Genomic DNA, 20482 nt, shown 5'->3' on the forward strand with positions numbered 1-20482 from the left:
GGGGGGGGGGGGGAGGGGCATCACCATCACCACCGCAATCATCACCATCACCACCGCAATCATCACCACCATCATCATCATCCATCATCACCATACCATCGTCACCATCACCATCATTTTCTCTTCTGCCAGTCCACACACACCCATCCCATGCCCGGCTTGGGATGACTGTTCCCCGCGCGGCAGCCATGATCATAGCCACGGCATCGACGTGATGATCGTTGCGACACACTCCACTGCGCCCGCGGCTACGCCGGGGCAACCATGGCTCGCCCCCAATCGCCACTCCCACCCCCGGCCCTCCCTACTATTCGCTCAACTTCCTTGCTCTCGTTGGCTGCTGCACGCGCAAGACGGAAGCGCGATGAGCTGGCAGCAGCGGTAGCGCTGGCGTCATGGCACGCTGTTGCTGCTGATGAGCTCGCGGTCACTGCCGCCATGGTCGCCCTCGAGCGCCGCCTCGCCGCCCGTGATGTGGCCCAGGGCATCGCTAGCGCCTTGGTTGAATATCTCGACGCCACATTGAGCCATGAGACTGACAGTCGTATCGGCCTGGATCTTCTCGACGAGAGCTCGCGTGCCCGTGCTGACGTCGTCCGCGTCGTCCGCTCGGCCCAGCTCGCCGCCCCCGAGCGCTCAGCCTGGCATCCGCTCCTTGTTGCCCAACTTTCCCATGGCCCAGCGGCTGCCGCCTATGCTGCATGTCGTGCAGGTGATGGCATTGTCGAGCGCGGACTGTTCTTTGCCGTCCCGACCGCGGCACTGCCGTCCCTTGCCGCCTTTGCCGCGACGGCTGCTTGGGACGTCGATCCGATGGCCGCGGCAGCAGATGCTGGCTGGTTCGTCACCGATTGGGGAGGGAGTACTGCAGAGCCGGTGGTCTTACAAGAGCTGCTTACCCGTGCAGGTATGGCGCCGGCTGATGCTGTCCCATCGCAGCTTGTCCGTAGCCTCTCATCCGGTCCCGATGGTGCTGCAGGTGAGAGCATGGCTTCTGCCACGGCCGCTATGTGGCGCATGCTCGGCGACGAGAACGACAGCGACGGATCGGCCGACCTGGGCATCGACGAGATGGCCGATGCACGGCTATGCTGGTGGATCCTCGCCCGTGCTGCACTTACCTCTGCCGAGGAGGCCGAAGCCGCAACCAGTGGCGTGTGGTCAGTGGCAGACCCTGCGCGCCGGCTGCTGCCGGAGTTCTTTATACTCTGCGAGAACGAGCATCTCGCCACTGCTGATGCGGACCCTGTTCATACGGTTCCGCCTCGCGTGGGTCTCGCCCGGCCTCGCGCCCTCGATCCCCATGCTCGCCACGACAAGCTCGCCGCCCGCTTTGTCCTCGCCGAGCAGTTGACCCAGGTCCGGGCCCGGTACGCGGTTGTCCGCGCTGGCCTCGAGGCTTCACTCAACGCTTCGGCGGCGGTCTAGGCTTTGGCTTGACCCCCGGCTTGGGCTTGACTCCCGGCTTGGGCTTGGGCTTGATTCCCGGCTTGGGCTTGGGCTTGACTCCTGGTTTGGGCTTGGGTTTCACAACGGGAGGCGGCGGCTTCTTCTTGCCGCTGCTCTGCTCGCTGATGGCCACCTGCACCACAGGCTTGCCCTTTGCCTGCGCCGCCAACAAAACTTGTTGTGCCACCACACCGACAATGTCCGAATCCTTGTGACCCGGCGCGCTGCTGGCGGTTTTGATTGATGCTGCTGGGCGCGGCCCGGTCTTGGGCACAGGCTTCGGTGCCGCCCGCGCCGGTCGCGGTCTTGCTGCCGCTGGCTTGGCAACCATGACCGTGGCCACCGCGGTCGCCGGCACTGGCGCGTGGCTTCGCTTGATCTTGGCCACCGGTGGAGGTGGTGTAGAGTGCACTGTCGCCGACCGTCGGCACGCAACCGTAGGGCTCGCGCCCGGCCCGGCCGACGCCGATCGCGGCGGCCGCCGCCCGGATTCGAGCGCACGCTGAGCCGCCGCCGACTTGGACGCCGACCGTGTAGGCAGTGGGATCGGAGTTTCCTTGCTCTCCTGCCGCCGGGGCGGCGGCACAACCTTGCGCGGCGGCAGTGCCGGCGAGTCCGGTGGCGGCACGGCCTTACGAGGCGGCGGCGCCGGTGTGCTTGGCGACGCGTCCGGTGGCGGCAGGATCTTGCGTGGTGGCGGCGCCGGTGTTCTTGGCGACGCGTCCGGTGGCGGCACAACTTTGCGTGGCGGTGGCGCCGGTGTGCTTGGCGACGCGTCGGGTGGCGGCACAACCTTGCGTGGCGGTGGCGCCGGTGTTCTTGGCGACGCGTCGGGTGGCGGCACAACCTTGCGTGGCGGTGGCGCCGGTGTGCTTGGCGACGACGCGACCTTGGGCGATACCGGTCTGGGCGCGCTCTCTTCGGTGTCGCATGCGTCGCCATCAGCGCCCAGTGGTTCGGCCGCAGCAATCAGCGCCGTGGTCAGCGCCGAGATGGGCTTGGACGCCTCAAGCTCCTCCAGCGGCGAGAGCCCGGTCTTGCGGAGAATGTTCGGGCCGAGAACAATAGCAAGGTTGGAGGCAGTCATCTTGTTGATGGCCGCGTAGCCGGAAATGGTCTTGAAAACTGAAGCAGGTAGCGGAGGAGGTGGCGCGGTGGGTCAGCCAGTGCATCGATCCGCGCCATTGTCGACGCCACCACCGGTCCGGGGTCGGCGTCGCCAGCGACCAGGCTCGAAGCATCGTCGATGACATCGTCGAACTCGTCCTCGGGCAAGAGCGGCTCCGGTAGTTCGCGGAGGTACTTTTTGAGCAGCGAGCTCACAATGTGTGGATCCTCGACGGCGTCGTCGAGGTCCTCGACGCACGTGATGCTGTCAAACGAGGCAAGCACGTCGTCAAGCTGTGCCGCCATCGGTGAGACTCGGAACAAACCCACAAGCGATGCGTTCTCTGGCTGTTGCAAGTACTGGCACGCCACATCAATGATGAAAGGGATCTGAGGATTGGCCCGATTCAGCTCACCGCCGCGGGCGGCATCGGCCGCCAGCGTCGCCTCCAGCGTCGCGCCAAATGCCTCAGGTACCTTGAGCGTTGGCGGTGGCGGCTTGGGCGGCGGCGCGGCAGATCGCTTCTTGGCCGCCTTGGCCGCCGCTTTTCGCTGCGCCTTGACCGCCTTTCGCTGCGCTTTGGTCGGCTTGGACGACGAGCCCTTGCGCGACCGCGAGCTCAGCAACCGCCGGTTGTACTGTCGGGTCTGGAAGACCAGCTCTTCCAGGATCCGGCCAACGTTGGCCCCACTCGACGCAGACGTCTCCAGGTATGGTCGCTTGAATTCCTCCGCCAGATCCAGAGCGTCCTCCTCATCGACTACTCGCTCTGCGTCGGGTGCATCACCCTTGGTCGCCACAAGAACCACCATCAGTGCCTTCGAGAGCGACGAGAGCAGCTTGCGCGCCTGTCCCAGCGACGTCAGTGACATGACTGAGAAGCACACAGCAAAGCCATGGTCCGACAGCTTCAAACTGGTGTCATCCCACTCGGTTAGCGGTGTCGTGTCATAGATGAGGCACGAGACGCCATCGACACGCTTCGTCCCGTACTGCGTGTCCTGAACGCTCGGCGCGTACTCGGCCAGAAACGAGTCTGCCACCATCCGGTGGCAGAGCGCAGTCTTGCCGACCGACGATGCACCCACAACCATGATCGGAAGCACCGGATCATTCATCGTCGACGCCAGCGCGTCCGATGTGTTCCGCACCATCTGCGCGAGGTCACGCGTCGATCCAAGCACCGCTCCCAGCTTGGCGTGGAATGCCTGGTCGTTGAGCATCATCGTCGATAGCGAGAGCTTGCGGTCCGGCGGCCCGCCGCGGTGCCTCTTCGCCATCAGTGGAGCTGCCACTTTTCCACCACCTCCCCTTCCTCCCACGCTGGGTGCCGCCGGCTCGCCATCTGGCTTGGGAGGCGGCGCGCGCCGTCTCCCCGGCACCGCCCGCCCGCCTCTGCTCGACTGCCCGCTCGTGATCACCGGCCTCGATTTGCCTGTCGGCCGTGCAGGAATCGGCGGCGGCGCGCACAGCTCCTCATGACATTTGACGTGGTACGTCTCGAGCGCTGACAGCGCAATGTAAAATGACTCGGGATCGATCCGGCCCTCGCACGCCGTGCACCGCAGAACACGCTTTTTGGGCAGCGGCGGCGGGGCGTTGAGTGGCAGCGCGCCGTGTGCGCCCGGCGCCAGCGAGATCCGCCGTGACGCCCGTGGATCCGCTCGCTCTGGAACCGCGCTGGTGAACGCTACGTCGTCTGTTGGGCAGAAGAGAAGGCCCTTGCCCAGAACAGCAGTGTCGAGCACCAGCCGGCCCTTGGAGTCGAGCTCAAGCTCGCCGCCGTCACCATCGGTGAAATGGAACCGCTCGCGCTTATCGTCGACCCCATAAAATGTCGCTACCGCCAGTGCGAGCTCAGTCATGGTTGCCTGCGGCCGAAAGTCGAGCATCATCGTTGTCGCCAGCGGACCGCCCTTTGGCGGCGGAGCGTCAGGCAACGGCACAAAGGTGACCTTGACCGAGAGGTACTTGATCTTCTTCTTGCCCTTGCCCTTGCCCTTTCCCTTGCCCTTGCCCTTGCCCTTGCCCTTGCCCTTGCCCTTGCCCTTGCCCTTACCCTTGCCCTTCTCTACCCCGCCCTCCTCACTCCCTTGCCCATTCCTCCCGTCCGCAGGTGCGTGCTCCTTGTCCAACGACATGATTTCCGGAAAGGACGCCAGGCGGAGAGGGTTCGAAGGGGAAGATGCCAGGGGGGGTGCTCAAGGCCAGAATAGTAAGTAAAACACCAAGCTGTGGTGGCAGCCGTTGGGTAGGCTGTGGTAGTACAAGCGTGTCTTGTAAGAGAGTGCGGTGGAGCTCCGAGTTGGTGGTTGTCGGTGTGCAAGCCTGGCCTCGGCTCTTGTCTTGATCGAGCTCGGTTGGGCGGAAAGGCTGCGAGTGGGCTGCTTTCGCCAGGTGAGCCAGCCCAGCCATTGTTGCCAGCCAACCGTCAACCGACACAATTGAAGGAAATTAAGTGAATGCATGGGTTGGATTGAATGGCAGAATCCACCCCCTTTCCTCCCCCCCCCCCCCCGTCTCTCTCTCTCTCCTCTTCCGACAAACCGACCAGCCAAACAGCCTCACCGCCACCCTCACCCGTTGCTGACTACCACAGACACATCCACCACCTCACTACCACCCGCACCACCCAGACACACGCATAAGCTCTACATACATACCCTCGCACTACAGCGTCACAAGTCAGGGCGATGTCGTCGTCGCAGGCGTCGACCAATCTGCTGCTGCGTACGTTCAGACCCGCCCGCCATCACAGCGCCAGGGGTGCAGAGGATGGGTCGATGGGCGTAACGAGAGTACCGCCGCGGGAGACAGGCGCACGACTCACACAAGGAGCGGTTGCTACGGGGAATGTGCATGGTCGAGGATAGAGTCGCGGGCGGCGGGCGCAGGTGCTGTCCCCGCGCTTGCGCTCGGCAAGAAGGGCAGGAAGGGCAAGCGTGGGAAGAAGGGCAAGAAGGGCCGCAAGACCGGAGCCAACGCCCTCGCATCAGCTGGCCTCGATCTCGATGCCTTGACACGGGAGAAGCCGCCGGAGGAAGCCGTCGCACCCGAGGAGCCTGTCGATGAGACCGGGTCCGAGGCAGCGGGCGGTGCAGGAGCCGAGGACGTCGTCGCAACAAGCTCAGCAGCGTTGCCTGCGCGACCGGCGGTCTCGCGGCCGTCGGTCCGTGTCCCGCCGCGACAGCCGCTTCCGGCTCGGCCGCGGGCAGACGACGACGATGAGGAACGCCGCGCACCGGCGTCGCTACTGTCAGCGACCCGGTTCGAGGCCGAGGCCGAGGCCAGCTGGCGCCGCCCGGGCATGCCGGCCGCCGCCGGGGCAGCGAGTGACGCCACTGTGGCGCCGACCCCGACGTCGATCCTTGACGGCAACCTGGTATTCCCGCGCATCTCGTCGGGTGCGAATGAGGAGGCCCGTGCCAACGAGCAGCGTCTTGAGCGCCAGAAGCAGCGCCGACTCGAGGAGAACCTCCGCAAGCGCCCCGCTCGCGAGCTCGGCAACGAGCCGGCAATAGCCGCAAGGGCTGCCAAGCGAGCGCGCACCGGCAGTCGAACTTCGGCTGCTCAACAGAAGCAGCAACCGTCTGCTCCGGTCGCGCTTCCGCCGCGGAGTGCGTCCACCGCAGGAAACGGGCCGGGGACGGGGCGAGAGCTGACTGAGACCGAGTCGGCGGCGCCAGCCGCCGCGCCCGCACACGCCCCGCGCGTCCACCGGCTCACCATGCGTGACCTTATCCATGACAACCGAACCGGAGTCCCGACGACTGCTGCCATCGCGCGGATGGCCGAAACCCGCAAGAAGCGCAAGCGGTCGGCCGCCGCGCGTGCCGCGCGCAACCGCATGCGCAAAGAGCGCGAGAAGCTTGCCAAAATTCAGGGCGTTGAGCCCGAGGACATCCCGCTCCCGATGCAGGAAGAGGAAGAGGCACCAAGCCCAGTCCCTATTCCGGTCGAAGAGCCACTGCCAGTGCCGGTGCCGGTGCCTGCCGGCCCACCCGAGCCGCTCGCGCTCTCTGCGCCGCCGGTCGCGCCGCGCATCCGCATCGTCAACGGCCGGATGGAGGTTGTTGCCGAATCACTCACCTACACTCCCTCGACCGACGATACCTCGGCGACCCGCCAGTACGCCACCGTCCATGAGAACGCGTCTCGCGTCACCTCGTCGTCGTTTATCAACAGGACGTCTGCCGAAAAGTGGTCGCCCGAAGAGCTCGAGCTCTTCTACGAGGCTCTCGCTCAGCTCGGTACAGACTTTGGCATGATCGCCAAGCTCTTCCCCAACCGCACCCGCCGCCAGGTCTACGCCAAGTTTAAGAAGGAGGAGAAGTTTTGCAAAGCCCGCGTAGAGCGGACGCTCCAGAACCCCGTTCCCATCGACATCGAGAAGTTTGTCCGCCTCTCCGGCATCTCGCTGGACGACGGCGACTCGTCCGACGATGACGAGTCCAACGATGTTCCCGCCGCACCCTCGGCCCCTTCCTCTGAGCCAGGCTCCGAACCCGCCGCCGGTGCTGTGGCATAAATACTGCACCGTGCCCCACGTTGAGCAACTACCACACCATGCGCCTCTTCCACCCTTTGCTGCAGTCCGCAAGCCATGCGTCACCTGCCGGATAACTCTTGGACGCGCCCCTTCACAATCACCCTCCCCCAACCCCGTTTCTACACTCACACCAAGCCCCTACTCATGCCCGACATTATCCATGCCTCTGGATGTGTGTATCGTGCTTCTGGTGGCCTCTATCCCCTCCGAGATTCCCGAACAATCGGATGCCGGCCAGACTGGGCCTGACGTCACACGGCCGTCACGGCTGCTGACATGCAATCAGCCAACAGTCATCCACAGGCGACAGAATAAAAAGCGACGCGCTTGGCCCTAGTTGAATCGCCATAAGCAGACATCAAGCACAAGCACAAGCATAAGCACAAGCACAAGCACAAGGACAAGCACAAGCACAAGCACAAGCACAAGCGCAACAACAATAACAATGGAAGACGATTTGGAAATTATGACTGAGCAGGTAATGCACGGTGTCCCGGTCCGCAGCGGGACACCTGCAGGGACGCCGACTGGGAAGGCGTGGACCGAGGACGCAATGGACAAGGTCAATGACGCCAAGGAGACCATCAAGGACAAGGCTGCCGACGCGGCGACACTGCACAGTCGTGGGGCGAGTCCATCAAGGAGACCGTGTTCGGCAAGGCCGACGACGCGACAGATGCCGCCGCTGACGCCAAGGAGACCATCAAGGACAAGGCTGCCGACGCAGGCGACACGGCACAGTCGTGGGGCGAGTCCATCAAGGAGACCGTGTTCGGCAAGGCCGACGACGCGACAGATGCCGCCGCTGACGCCAAGGAGACCATCAAGGACAAGGCTGCCGACGCAGGCAACACGGCACAGTCGTGGGGCGAGTCCATCAAGGAGACCGTGTTCGGCAAGGCCGACGACGCGACAGATGCCGCCGCTGACGCCAAGGAGACCATCAAGGACAAGGCTGCCGACGCAGGCGACACGGCACAGTCGTGGGGCAAGACTGCCAAGGAAAAGGTGTTCGGCAAGGCCGAGGCCTGGTCCGACACAGCCACCGCCGCAAAGGACACCGTTGTCGAGAACGCCACCGCCGCAAAGGACGCCGTCCTCGGCGCAGAGCCCGAGTCCAAAGAACACTCGCTGCTCGACGACTCGGCTGAAGCCATCAAGACCGCCGCAGAGAGGATCCGTGACGGCCTGCCCGGCGGCGACGACACAGCCATCCAAGGTTAACCAGCCATAGTAAACTGAACAGTGCTCACAACCACACCACATTGTCGCCTTCCACAAACGGGTTCACATCCGGATTCTGCAGCTCCGGAATCGCCGAGCAGCACGCTGCCGCCGGGTCTCCCGACGCCGACAGCGCCCCGACCCAGTACTCATTGCCCGGGTACGCGTTCGAGTCCCACGCGTACATGGCCACGAGCACATGGTCGGCAAACTCGCCCTTGAGCTTGGCCGCCGGATCGCGCTTCGAGAACTGGACCCGCGTCGAGCCGAGGCCGCACACCTCGCCAGCCCCTACCCCCGCGCACGACTGCACTCCCCGATCCACGAAAAGTCGACAATGCCAACGTGCTCCAGAGCCTCGGCCTTGAGGACAGCGCCAAACACATCCACAAACACCTGCGCCTGGAAATCGGTCACTTGCCACACCCCAAGCCCAAGCCCAACTACATGGCAGTATGCAGGCTGCCCCGCAGCCGCCCCACGCGCGTTGGCCTCCCTCAGGAACAGCAATGCGCTCGCCGCCATGCGCCGTGCGTACACCAACGTGTCCAGCACCGCGCTCGAGCGCAGAGGCGCAAACCGCGGCACCTGCTCCAGCACACGCGACACTGCTGTTGTCACTGCCTCGGGCAGCAAGGCCAGTGCTTCGTCAGGGTGGCTGGCCACGTCCCCGCATTCGGCGCCGCGCGCTGCTCCTTGCACCGCCTCATCGTAGCTCGGAAACCGTGCCACGCCCAGCGCTGCCGCCAACACATTGAGCTGCGCCGATGCCTCATATTCCGGATGGCTCGGGTCACCGTAACCGGCCGCTGGCACCGCCTCATCCTGCGCCAACCCGCAGTACGAGAACTCCATCTTGCCCCGCACCTCGAACCGCGCCCCGACCATGCCCACATAAACCCCCAGCGGCTCGACCTCATCTGCCCACGTGTCCTCGCCCACAAAGATGCCCCGGTTGTAGCGCCCGCCCTGGTTGATGAACGGCGTCACGCACGAGACCCCAATGAGCGCAGAGTACACCATCTCGTCGTAGTCCATGTACTCGGCTCGCGGCTCCGGCACACCCCAGCCCCGGCTCGTTCCGTCGCGCAACAAATGCGAGTCGTTGCCGTTCATGAACATCAGCGGCCGCTTGGCCACCAGCCGCGCCATCACCGCTTCCGCCGACCCGTCGCCGTACAGTTGCCTCGCAGCGTCGGCGCCGATCTCAGTCGCCTGGACCCGCGCAAACGCCTCCAGCACTCCCCGCATCGACGCCAGCGCCACCGGCGCGCATCCTGCCGCCACAACCTCGGCCTTCTCGGCACTCAGCAAGCCGCGGCTCACCATGTTAGCCAGCGCGTTGTCATCCGTCGGCATGCGGTAAGGCAAGCCGCGCCACACGTTACTGAGCTCGTCCACTGCCAGCGCTTTACCCACGCTATTTGCCCCGGTCCGCACACACCATGCCTCGGCCAGTGCCGACACCGTCTTTGCCACACGCCCTCCAATCGCTGCCATGTTTTGCTTGACCCTGTAGAGAGCCGTGCTTCTTGCTCTCGCTCCTGTCGGAAGCCTGGCGGTGGAAGCCTTGGCCGAAAAAGGCACCGCTCGCCGGCATGGCATTTACTTACTTGGCCGCATTCACAATGGCGACGGATGCAGCCATCGGGTTGGCGCCCACGCGGCCGCCGCTTGCTTGATACCGCTTCACCACCCGCTGGATCCGCCGCCCCGCTTCAGACATGTTGCTGTCGAGTCGAACCACCGTCACCTCCACCCCGGACCGCAGCGCAAGGACTACCCACTCGAGCTGCGCCAGCGTCGTGTGCGAAGAGAGAAGCGCCGCGTATTCGTCCAGCCCGGCAACAAGCTCCGCGTGCGCATCCATCGATGCGCAGCTCACCTTGGCCGCCGTGCACCGATCGTGCAGGTTCGCCTCGCCGGCGCCTACACCCACCACAACCCGGTTGATTCGCGACGGCTTCCTCAGCCAAGCGTCGACATCAGACGAGAGCGCGCCAAACGTGCCCACAACCTTTCCGTCTGCACTATCCCAGCCCATCGATGCCTGCACGGATTGCCGCAGACTGATGTCCACCGGCGGAGCCCAAGCCGACGCCACGTCGGCAAGGTCATCGCCCTCCGCCGCCCGCAACCCGATCGGCGGCCTAGTCGTCGGAATACAGCCCGACGCCCCAAACAGCCGCGCCGTGCTCAGAGCTGGTCTCGCCGCCATAATCGGCCCGAGCCCGCCCAGTGCAGGCTCGCACGATCGCGACAGGTCCACAAGCAGGTCCAAAGAATCCCCGCGAAGCCGCCGGAGTGCCACAGGCGCTGCGACCTGGTGCAGATCGGCAACAGCGATCCGCGACTCATTGCGAAGTCCCGCCGCCGCTGCCTCGCCGGCTGCCCGTGCCATGGGCTCGGCATCGGCAAGGTACACGTACGCCTCGACATTCTCGTTCACGCTCCGCAGCGCAAGCACAAGCGCTTCCAGCGGATTAGTGCTGCCGACCCGGTCAAGCCCACCAAACGCACTACGGGTCACCAGCAGGCCAATCCGGGTCCGCACATCCCCGGCTGCCCGCGGCAGCAGTTCCATCCGCCCGCTAGAAACGCCCCATTGTGCCAGCAGGTACGTCTGCCACTCGCGGCTCACCTCGGCAACCGCCAGTCCCGGCCCAAGCACGGTTTGTCCGACCAAGCTCGCACGCGCCAGCCACGATGCCAGCGCCTTTCCGCGCGTCACGCTCACATCGTCCTTGCTAGGAGGCGCAGCGTCGAGCACGGCCACCGCGCGCGTGTACGCCAAGCCATCCACAAGGTACCGCCACGCCGCACGGGCAAGTGCCGACGACGACCGACTCGGCAGCTTTGATTCCTTGCCTGCGCCGCGCGGTGGTGCCAGCAGCCGTGCGCTTGCGAGTGCTTCCAGACCAGTGAGACTTCCGTCGTCCCTGCTGGTCAGCTCGCAGATGCCCGGCAAAGAGCCCGAAGCCAGAGCTGTCAGCACAGGCTCGAAATGGTGAGGTAGCGGATTGTCACTCTCGGCGCGTGCACGAACCATGCCGAGCGCAGCGCGCGAGTTGTTGCGGGCCAGCATGTCGAGAACAACCTGCTCCGCAAACGCCGGAGGCGCCCGGCTCGCAATCGAGATGTCGGCAACCAGCATCCGCACAAGCTTGGAGCCCGACAGCAGGCGGTGCGCCATGGAGACTGCCGCCTTGGCTTCATCCAGCATGCCCAGCTCCAGCAGCGAGCGCGCCGCCGACGCCCACGCCCCGCCGTGGGTTGCGTTGGCTTTGGTTACTTCCAGGAACGACGCCGCCGCGCCTGCGATGTTGCCAGCCTCAAAGTGAGCAAGGCCGCGCAAGTACTCGAGCGACGGATGCTCCGGCACGTACTCAGTCGACAGCACTGCCAGCGCGTGGTGCGGCCGTCCCAATCGCAGGTACACACTCGCCATGCCAGCCAGGGCCGGCGCTGACGACGCATCGAGCATCAGAGCCCGAGTGTAGTACACCAGCGCAGAGCTGTACGCCGAGCCGTTGATCATCAGCTCGGCTACGCCCAGAAGCGGTTCGATCATTGTTGCATCGGCCTCGGCCGCCCGCATATACAGCCCAAACGCCCGCTCCGGGTCCTCCTCACGGTGCGCCGATTCCATCAGCGCCAAGAAATGGTTTGCGTCCACGGCAAGTGCTGCCGCCAGCGCCTCGCGCGCCTTGCCCAGCCGCCCAGCCCCGGCAAGCACCATGCCCATGGCGTAATGCGCGTCTGCAAGCTCGCGCCCGGCTTCCTTACCCATTGCCACTGCCGCAAGCAGTGCATCCAACGCAAGCGTCGTCTCGCCCGCCGCCGCGAGCCAAACTCCGCGAGTCAACGCGCACTCGGGAGCTGGGCAAGCCGCAAGCAACTCTAGCGCCTCACCCATACGTGGAGGCTGCACCGTCGCTAGCGCATGCGCGCTCACCCGCATCGCCTCGCCGTCCTCGTCCGCCACAAGTTCGGCGAGGTCAGCAACGACCGTCGCGGCCTGGTCAGACCCTCCGCTCGCCAGTGCCTTCCGGGCCGCCTCAAGTCGCTCTTTGACCACATCTGGGCTACCCGCATCCAGCGGCACTTGTGGGTGCATGACCGAGACCAGCAGCCTGTCGCGAGACTGCCCTACCACCGCCGCAGACGCTCCCAGTGCCGCCGGATCGTGCCCGCCCGCCGCTGCTGCTGTCAGGTCGATGTTGAGCCCAGCACCGCCAGCCAGCCCGGTACCTGCGCTCAGCACCACCAGCAATAGCACCATTCCACCCCAGTTGTACTCCCATCTTGGACATGCTGCTCTCGCCATACCCGGGTGAAGTCGGAGTGCGGTGTGCCTGCTCTTGCCGAGTTGCTCCGACTTGATCGCCACCTGATCAGAGCCTGTTCAGACTCGGAACAGCCACTGATCGCACCGTGGTCGCAACCACATTGCAGCCTGGAAGGCTGAACGCGGCCTGATCACGGCCTGATCACGGGCCTGATCACGGCCGGATCGCAGCTTGATCACGGCCCTGATCACGGCCGGATCGCAGGCGAGAACCTGATGGCAGCCTCATGGTAGCCTGGTCAGCGCCTCGTCACCACCACCAAACGCGGCTACAGCCGACATCCGTCACACACTCGGGCAAGATCGCCCCTTGCCATCGTTGGCATTCGCTGTTCAATCAGATGCACAGCGTCACGCTTTCCGCCACCCTGCCGTCGTCGCCGGCAAACAGCAGGCGGAACAGGGGCAATTCGCCACATCCCACTCCATCGACTCCAACGACTCCATGCCGCTACTGACTGTATACATTCCCAAGGAGGAGCATGGCCGTATTGTTGGGCCTGGCGGCTCAGTCGCCCGCGACGTGGAGGCCGCCACGGGTGCTTCGCTCACTATCCCGCGGAGGGCCGAGGCCTCGGACGCAGTGGTCATTTCGGGGTCAGAGCCCGCTATTCAAGACGCCATCGACGCCATTGTCTCCATCCTCGGCCATGCCATCTCCGACGAGCCGCTGGTCACGCTCGAGCTCGGCATCGATCCGGGTCTCTACGGGCGCATCATCGGTCCTGGAGGCGCCGCTCTGCGTGCGCTGCAGGCCGAGAGCCACGCGCTGATCGACATTCCTCGGCGCGGGACAGAAGGCTACGTCCGGGTTCGAGGCGACGCCGATGCCGCCGCTTCCGCGCTCCGTGGCATCCAGGCCGTCACCGGCGTGCCGCCGACCGTTGTCTCGCGCTATCCGCCGCTAGATGAAAACGAGATGGATGTGGTGGCATCGTCTTCGGGTGCAGCTGCCGCCGAGGTCAACATCCACGCCTACCCGCCTGGCGCGCTCAACCAGGTGCTTTTTTCTCGCAGCTTCCGACGAGCAACAACGACAAGACGCTCGGCCAGCTGCTCGGTGTTCTTCTCGCTGCTGAGGCCTCCATCGACGTCTGCGTCTTTACCATCACCGAGCCGCGCCTCGTCGCCGCCCTCATCAAGGCTGCTGCCCGAGGCGTCGCCGTCCGCATCATCACCGACAACGAGACGCTAACCAACGAGGGTTCGGACATCTCGCAGCTGGCGGCGGCATCCATCCCGGTCCGCATCGACACTACGCCCGCCCATATGCACCACAAGTTTGCGGTCGTCGACAGAGCCGTCGCCCTCACCGGCTCGTTCAACTGGACTTCGGCCGCGGCGTCGGTCAACAACGAGAACATCATCGTGAGCAACACGCCGGAGCTCGTTGTTCCGTTTGTCGACCACTTTGCCGAGCTCTGGGCCTCGTTCGACTCGTTCGGCCCGTAGTCTCTACGGCTCCATTGTCGACTCGTTCGGCACCATCGGCTGCTCGTGCTCGTCTGGAGCAACAGATCCGTTGACTGAGCTCATGCCTGAGCCCGCTGCCGACCGCGCCCGCTCGAGCGCTTCGTCAAGCTCGACAAGCTCCGAGACAGCAACAGAGATCTCGTGCGGGACGGTGTCGGTCTCGATCGCCATGCCCAGCGCCACGTTCTCGGCCTCGGTCATCTCGCCGGGCGGGCCGAGCTCCTCGGGCGCCAGCGAGTTGAGGCCAATCCACGTCCCACGGGTCGCGTCGTCGACAGCCTCGGCATCGTCCAGCGCCTTGCGATGAAAAGTGAGGCCACGCCGAAAGTCGGAAAACTGTGCCACATACGCGTCGATGTCGTCAAAGGCGGCGGTAATGATGAGGTCGAGCGGAATGGGTTCGAACCCGCTGTATTGCTCAAAGGCAGACTCCAGCCGCCGCGCCACCTCGGCAGTGCCAAAGATGACAAAGCAGGCAAAGGCCGTGAGTGCCACTGACCATCGGCCAAAGATCGGAATGAGGACGATAGGCAGCGAGAAGCAATAGAGCGTGAGCGAGACGATGAAAACTTGCGCAAACGGGAACGGGATGAACATGGCCCGCGCACGCGTCGCGCCCATAAACGCATCCGTCAGCGCCTGTAGGTGGTTGAGCAAGTGCAACCGGTGCATGTCCGAAATGGCCGACATCGAGTGCAGCGCCTCGACCTCGATGGCCAGCCAGCCGATGATGAGCAACGAGCGTCGCGACCGCGGCGCAAGGTAGTTTGTCTCGCGTGCCGTCAGCAGCCCATCCGGCACCTCTTCCAGCTCCAGCGCCTCCGATCGCAAATGCTTGGTTGCCACAAACAGATACGCCTTGATGTACCGGACGCACCGCGCTACACTCGCGTCCGAGCCAGACGAACCCGCCACTAGAATCTCGCGCGTCGCCGTCCGCGCCGACCGCACCATCAGCGACATGGCGGCGTAGCCCTCCATGTATCGTTGGTATGCCATGGTCGTCCGCATCACCAGAAGGAACGAGAGCAGAAATCCAAAGATGGAGTGGGCCGAGAGCGGAAGACCGACCTTGGTCTTAAACTCGGACTTGAGGACGAGGAGGACCACGTTGACCGCTAGCGTAGCAACCATAAACGGCATGATGGCCCCGAAGACAGAGCCCTGGCTAGGAAGCCATCGGTAGAACACTTCCAGATACTTGGACGGGTTGTACCTTCCCATGCCTCCCGCCCTCGTCCAAGTCGGCTGTCTCGATGACCTGCCTGTCTCCATCATCTGGTCGCAAATCTACAGCCGATGTTGGACAATGCCGTCGCCCTCCTGACCGACCCGTCCTCCGTTTCCCACCGTACTCAGCCATCAGAGGCCAGCAGCACCAGCATGCAGCATGAGTCGTTACTGGCCACAGCGCTCCTCCACGACAACATCCTCGCCATCGGCATCTACCGTGCTGCCAGAACTCATACCTCGCCGGTATCGTACGTCGTCACCGCGCCCGAACTCGACCTCGTGTGCAATGGGCGCGATCGCGCCTTTGTCATCCGATGATGAGGTGTAGCAGTGGCACAGTGCCCGCTCTCGCCAGAGCCAGCCAACCAATCGCAAACGTGCCACGTGTGTCCATCCCAGCCGCAGCGCCCTCTGGCGGCAGCCGAGGCAACAAGAGCAACGGGGCCAGCCACTCCCCCTCCCCACCCCCGCACACTCGACTCTTATCATGCTTGCTTGCCGTGCCCTCACTCGTGTCGGACTTGCGCTGTCGCGGCCGCTGGCGGCACGACGGGCGGCTGCGGTGGCAAGGCGCAAAGGTGGCAAGAGCCTCTGGACGGGCGCACGGGGCCGACGACGACGGCCACACCTCCTTCGTCATCCTCGTCATCGACCAAGATCATGGGGTGGATGAGGTTGACGGCTGCACGGCGCTCGATGGGCGGAGTGGCAGGGGCCAGAGGTGGACGACTTCCACCGCTGCCGCTGCCCAAGCAGGGCGGCGTGGGAGGGGCCGGCTCGGGCGGGCCGGGCTCGGGCGGCGGTGCATGGTGGCGGCAGTGGCTCCGGCTGGGTCCGGCCAAACCGAAAAAGGTGTATCGACACGGATCGACTGAGCGGTTTCCGGGGCAAAAGCTGGTTGTGGCCTCTTTCCTCATCGGAGCCGGTGTGGTGACGGCGGCGACGTACGCCAACTACCTGGCATCGTCGGGCTCGATCCATGCTGCCGGCGAGGAGAGCGGGGTGTTTGATGCTCGCGAGGGCGATGCATACGCCATGGACTACCGCGCGCGGTCGACGTCGCGCACAACGTCGACCAAGTTGCCCGGCGACCTCCCGCCGCCGCCGGACGGCTTTCAGTGGGTCTGGGTGGCGCGCTTCGGATCGGCGCTGCTCCTGCCTGTGGGGTGGACGTACACGCCGATGCTGACGGCCGAGTCGTCGACGCTGCTGCTGACGCGGTCACCGCTAGCACCACGGTCGTCAGGCGCACAGTACGACGTCGGGCTCTCGGTGCGTGTGGTGCGGACGGCACCAACGTTTTACGCCGACTTTAAGCAGACGATTGCCGCCGAGTACGGGGCCGGCAACACACAGGGCCTCACGCTGGTCTCGCAGTTTGACGCCGGTGCCTCAGCCTCGCCGTATCCGTTTCTGCTGCAAGGTGCCTTGCTGCGCGACAACGTCATGGGTGCCAACTACATGAATGTGGTGTGGTACAACCGCGAGACGCAGGCCACGTGGATCCTCATCTTTGAGGCGCCGGCTGGCGAGTGGGAGGCCGTGTGGAACGCGTTTGGCAACGTCATGTGCACCAAGCTCCGCCTCAATCCACAGTTTTAACCTCATGCTCAAGACAAGCCGCCAAGACCTTTCGCGCGCTTGGTCGGCGATGCGCCCGACGGGCCGGCGTCGTCGTCGTCACGTGGGCGCCGACGCTTGAACATTGAGACGATGGTCGGCTGGTTCGAGTCGAGTATTGTGGCAATGGAAGCAGTCGAGGTCGAGCGAAGGAGTGAGAGCGACGGAAGCTTGGCCGGGGCGTGCTCGTCGGGAGCGCGAAGGCGGCATGGCGCGGACAGCGTGAGTGTGATCGGGCAGTGGTCCGAACCATGGACGTCGGGCAGAATGTCCGAGTCGGCGACAAGCTCCTCGGCGAGGAGCGACGGTGAGAGCGCAAAGTAGTCGAGACGCCAACCGTTGTTGGACGGCCGGCGGCTCTTCTTGACCGACCACCATGTGTACTTGCGCGACTCGGTGGGATGGAAGATGCGGAAGGCATCGAGAAAGGCGCCGCCGCTGCCGACAAGCGACTCCATCCACGCCCGCTCGGCTGGGTTGAGACCCGCCTCGTGCGCCGGAGGATTGGCGTGGAAGCAGTCGATGTCGCGATGGACGACGTTAAAGTCGCCGAGGATGACGACGTGGAAGCCGGCAGAGGCCCAGGCGGTCGCAAGCGCGGCGATGAGCGCATTGAACGCGTGCTTGAACGCCACGCGCTCGCCGCCCTGGCCCACGTTGGGAAAGTAGCCGTTGCACAGCAGGATGTCCTTGTCGCTTCCGACGAGGCCGTGGCGGGTAAAGACCATGCGACCCTCGGCATCAAAGCGCGGGGCCCAGGTGTCGAGCCACTGGCGCAGTGTGGTCGGCGGCGCCGGGACGCGATCGTCGCCGTCGACGGACTCGGGCGCCGGCGACGATGCGTCCGATCCGGCCGGTGCGGCCTGGCGATCAACCTCGGCCTGCAAGCCCTCACCAGCCCAGCCGGTCGGCATGAGCGGGTGTGGAGTCATGGCAGCGTCGAGCACGTCGTCGGGCGTCCAAGCCGCGGCGGCCTTGGCAAACGAGTCAAAAGCGGCAAGGACCGATCCCGCCCGCGCCAGGGTCGCCACGCCCGAGTATCCCCCGCGAGAGGCGCAGCAGGCGTAGTATGCCTCGTAGCCCGGCGGCGCAAGCGCAGTGAGACCCGCCAGCGCAGCCAGCGACATCCGGGTCTCCTGGAGCGACAGCACGTTCGGCTCGCCGAGCTGAGTCATCAGTGCGCCGTAGTCCGAGTTGTGTCTCCGCAGCAGCGCCCGCAACCCGTTGATGTTCCACGACATGATGCGCATCGATGCGCCAGCAGAAGCACCACTATTGACAGTGGCAGCGGCAGTGATGGCAGTGGTGGCAGTGGTGACAGTGGTGGCAGTGGTGGTGGTAGGCGGAGGGGAGGGTGCTGCTGCGGCAGAGCGCGAGCCTGGCGAGGATGGCATAGCCATGGTGATGGAGCGGAGTCGAGTGCGTGAGAGAGAGCGTATATGTGTGTGTGTGTGTGTGGCAGTGGTAGTGGTAGTAGTGGTGTGAGTGGCAGTCGCAGTCAGTCGGCGTACTTGTCGCTGGCACTGGTCATGCTGGTGGTGATGGCTGTGGCTCCAGGCCCGACATGACGTCCATTTTTTTGGCCCGTGGCGACACAGGGGCCCGTGGCGACACAGGTGCAGAGACCGGGGCGGAAAGGGAGAAGAAAAATGGGTGGGTTTATTTGTGGGGGGGGGGGGGGGGGCATGACCATAGGGGGGGAAGTACACATGCAGATACCCACTACACAACACACAACACACCCCTCTATATTGCAACCCTTCACAACAACCCCTCCACGCACGCACGCACACACACACCGTCCCCTATCCCTTCCCTCCCCCCCCTCCCTCTACCACATACCCTCCAAACCTGTGCAGTCGACAGATCCAGCCTGCGCACCATGGCCTCGTCAGCAAAGGGTACGCCTATTCTCTGTCTCCCCCCCTCTCCCCCCCCCTCTTCCCCCCCCCCCTCTCACACTCATTGCATATCCATCATCTCCATACCAACCACCAGTTGTGTTCGATGTCCATCGCAAGGCTATGCGCTCGCGGGAGGCGCGGACTCTGCTCTCCAACTGCATGGCTTTCTTCAACGAGCGCATGCGGGGATACCATACGGGTGCTGGCTACACTCCGCTCCGCGATCCTGTCACGGACTTTGCCAACGGCATCGGCCTGTGGATGCTGCTCGAGGCGCTAGAGGGCAAGCCGCTTGGCGTCTACAACGAGGCAGCCGTCTCGGATCGCGGCAAGATGGAGAACCTGTATGGTGCTCTGGCGGTCATGGCCGAGCTTGGCATCAAGCCCGTCGGAGACGGTCTCTGGGACGCCCGCGGCCTGATGGAGGAGAACGCACTGCACGCTTGGTCGGTCATGACCGCTCTTGCTGTCCACTACGACTGTGATCGGGACCTCGAAGCCGGCGCCTTTCTCCCCATCATCGAGAAGCACTACACCAACGCCGACGACGCCCTGCCCTACGCCGAGAAGACCCGACGCTTTGTCCTCATCCCCGAGGATTGGTCGCCGCCGGCCTTGCTCTGACATCCGCCGCCTGGTGGCTCTCGCTCACTATTCCTTGCGTAACAACGTCTCCTTTACGCCACCCTCGCGTTGCTACAGCAGCTGATGCTCGTCCACAAAGGCCTGGAACTCGGACGCGCCGCCGATAAAGGCGCGCTTGGTCGAATCGTTGTTGTCGACAGCCACCACTAGCGGCGACGACGTGTGGCTCACATGTGCATCGTTGTCCGACACCACGTTCTGTTGACAGCCGGCCCCATACCCCCCATCGCCCCGTCGCCCGCACTCTGTGAGCTGCACACTGCACACATACCAGACAACACTACACTACACTACAACCCCCCACACACACCACTGCTGCCGTACCTCCTTCAGCTGCGGCAGCGCAGTCTTGTAGTCGGAACGCGAGTCAAACTCGATCACCTTGGCCTTGACGTCCTCCCGCTCCTGCTCGAGCTTCAGCACAAGCGTCTTGGCCCGCTGGTAGAAGCCACAAGCCGCAAAGCCAGAGACCTCATACGTAACTACCTCCAACCATGTGTCAACCATGAGTACTCGTGCCCTCTAACTCCTCCCCCGTCACCCGTCCCCCGTCACCCGTCCCCCCTCCGTCAGCCAGCTCGAGTTGAGCAGCAGCGCGTCAGCCAGCTGCTCCCACCTCCCATACTCATACCACACCACAGACACACACCACAAACACACCCCTTTTCTACCATGCCTCAAAAAGCACATACTAGGAGGGGTAGTCTTGAGCGTAGCTGACATGGTAAACGCGCGGGATGTGATGATCGGTAGAGCAATGAGGCCAAAGCCAGCGCGGAGCATCGCCAGTGATGATTTTGTCTCGGCGAGAGAGATCGATGGCGCCACCAAATTGGCCGCATTCGCCGCATTGTTCACGAAAGCCGCCCACCATAGCCAGACACGTCATCCAAACAACAAACGTCATCAAGCTGTTGGAGAGAACTGCT

General features: G+C 64.4%; 11 protein-coding genes across 11 annotated transcripts; 5 read left to right on the plus strand and 6 right to left on the minus strand.

The window, feature by feature from the left end:
• Positions 1 to 1527: 1527 nt before the first annotated feature.
• On the minus strand, positions 1528 to 4698 carry AMSG_01826 (rho GTPase-activating protein 22; the record flags this gene model as incomplete). The annotated part of the gene is made up of 4 exons (XM_013905882.1): positions 1528 to 1546; positions 1620 to 2566; positions 2647 to 3826; positions 4055 to 4698. 4 exons carry the CDS (start codon positions 4696 to 4698, stop codon positions 1528 to 1530), a joined length of 2790 nt encoding a protein of 929 aa, XP_013761336.1.
• A 552-nt stretch (positions 4699 to 5250) lies between these two features.
• On the plus strand, positions 5251 to 7085 carry AMSG_01827 (uncharacterized protein; the record flags this gene model as incomplete). The annotated part of the gene is made up of 2 exons (XM_013905883.1): positions 5251 to 5287; positions 5431 to 7085. 2 exons carry the CDS (start codon positions 5251 to 5253, stop codon positions 7083 to 7085), a joined length of 1692 nt encoding a protein of 563 aa, XP_013761337.1.
• A 331-nt stretch (positions 7086 to 7416) lies between these two features.
• Positions 7417 to 8361, plus strand: AMSG_01828 (uncharacterized protein). The gene is made up of 2 exons (XM_013905884.1): positions 7417 to 7729; positions 7783 to 8361. Exons 1-2 carry the CDS (start codon positions 7552 to 7554, stop codon positions 8328 to 8330), a joined length of 726 nt encoding a protein of 241 aa, XP_013761338.1. The 5' UTR covers positions 7417 to 7551; the 3' UTR covers positions 8331 to 8361.
• AMSG_01829 (uncharacterized protein) lies at positions 8356 to 9830 on the minus strand (the record flags this gene model as incomplete). The annotated part of the gene is made up of 2 exons (XM_013905885.1): positions 8356 to 8637; positions 8667 to 9830. The coding sequence occupies 2 exons, from the start codon at positions 9828 to 9830 to the stop codon at positions 8356 to 8358; spliced, it is 1446 nt and encodes a 481-aa protein (XP_013761339.1).
• A 94-nt stretch (positions 9831 to 9924) lies between these two features.
• Positions 9925 to 12612, minus strand: AMSG_01830 (uncharacterized protein; the record flags this gene model as incomplete). Its single annotated transcript, XM_013905886.1, has 1 exon — positions 9925 to 12612. The coding sequence occupies one exon, from the start codon at positions 12610 to 12612 to the stop codon at positions 9940 to 9942; it is 2673 nt and encodes an 890-aa protein (XP_013761340.1). The 3' UTR covers positions 9925 to 9939.
• Positions 12613 to 13123: 511 nt separating this feature from the next.
• Positions 13124 to 14791, plus strand: AMSG_01831 (phospholipase D6; the record flags this gene model as incomplete). Its single annotated transcript, XM_013905887.1, has 2 exons — positions 13124 to 13678; positions 13720 to 14791. 2 exons carry the CDS (start codon positions 13124 to 13126, stop codon positions 14128 to 14130), a joined length of 966 nt encoding a protein of 321 aa, XP_013761341.1. The 3' UTR covers positions 14131 to 14791.
• AMSG_01832 (uncharacterized protein) lies at positions 14134 to 15375 on the minus strand (the record flags this gene model as incomplete). Its single annotated transcript, XM_013905888.1, has 1 exon — positions 14134 to 15375. One exon carries the CDS (start codon positions 15373 to 15375, stop codon positions 14134 to 14136), a length of 1242 nt encoding a protein of 413 aa, XP_013761342.1.
• A 705-nt stretch (positions 15376 to 16080) lies between these two features.
• AMSG_01833 (uncharacterized protein) lies at positions 16081 to 17566 on the plus strand (the record flags this gene model as incomplete). Its single annotated transcript, XM_013905889.1, has 1 exon — positions 16081 to 17566. The coding sequence occupies one exon, from the start codon at positions 16081 to 16083 to the stop codon at positions 16984 to 16986; it is 906 nt and encodes a 301-aa protein (XP_013761343.1). The 3' UTR covers positions 16987 to 17566.
• Positions 16967 to 18254, minus strand: AMSG_01834 (exodeoxyribonuclease III; the record flags this gene model as incomplete). Its single annotated transcript, XM_013905890.1, has 1 exon — positions 16967 to 18254. One exon carries the CDS (start codon positions 18252 to 18254, stop codon positions 16995 to 16997), a length of 1260 nt encoding a protein of 419 aa, XP_013761344.1. The 3' UTR covers positions 16967 to 16994.
• A 487-nt stretch (positions 18255 to 18741) lies between these two features.
• On the plus strand, positions 18742 to 19741 carry AMSG_01835 (uncharacterized protein). Its single transcript, XM_013905891.1, has 2 exons — positions 18742 to 18905; positions 19003 to 19741. Exons 1-2 carry the CDS (start codon positions 18887 to 18889, stop codon positions 19530 to 19532), a joined length of 549 nt encoding a protein of 182 aa, XP_013761345.1. The 5' UTR covers positions 18742 to 18886; the 3' UTR covers positions 19533 to 19741.
• AMSG_01836 (uncharacterized protein) lies at positions 19561 to 20371 on the minus strand. Its single transcript, XM_013905892.1, has 3 exons — positions 20246 to 20371; positions 19878 to 20035; positions 19561 to 19751 (listed from the first exon to the last, which is right to left on the minus strand). Exons 1-3 carry the CDS (start codon positions 20334 to 20336, stop codon positions 19605 to 19607), a joined length of 396 nt encoding a protein of 131 aa, XP_013761346.1. The 5' UTR covers positions 20337 to 20371; the 3' UTR covers positions 19561 to 19604.
• Between the last annotated feature and the right edge of the window lie 111 nt (positions 20372 to 20482).

This window comes from Thecamonas trahens (genome assembly GCF_000142905.1).
Source record: "Thecamonas trahens ATCC 50062 unplaced genomic scaffold supercont1.7, whole genome shotgun sequence".
Taxonomy (NCBI): domain Eukaryota; order Apusomonadida; family Apusomonadidae; genus Thecamonas; species Thecamonas trahens.

Bases quoted from the DNA above. Each gene is read 5' to 3' on its own strand.
- AMSG_01828 (XM_013905884.1), top strand. From the start codon at position 7,552: ATGGAAGACGATTTGGAAATTATGACTGAGCAGGTAATGCACGGTGTC. The intron at 7,730-7,782 runs GTGGGGCGAGTC...ACGACGCGACAG, and splicing joins CGCGGCGACACTGCACAGTC to ATGCCGCCGCTGACGCCAAG.
- AMSG_01836 (XM_013905892.1), bottom strand. From the start codon at position 20,336: ATGCTCCGCGCTGGCTTTGGCCTCATTGCTCTACCGATCATCACATCC. The intron at 20,036-20,245 runs GTATGTGCTTTT...GGTTGGAGGTAG, and splicing joins GCTCAAGACTACCCCTCCTA to TTACGTATGAGGTCTCTGGC. The intron at 19,752-19,877 runs GTACGGCAGCAG...GGCTGTCAACAG, and splicing joins CGCTGCCGCAGCTGAAGGAG to AACGTGGTGTCGGACAACGA.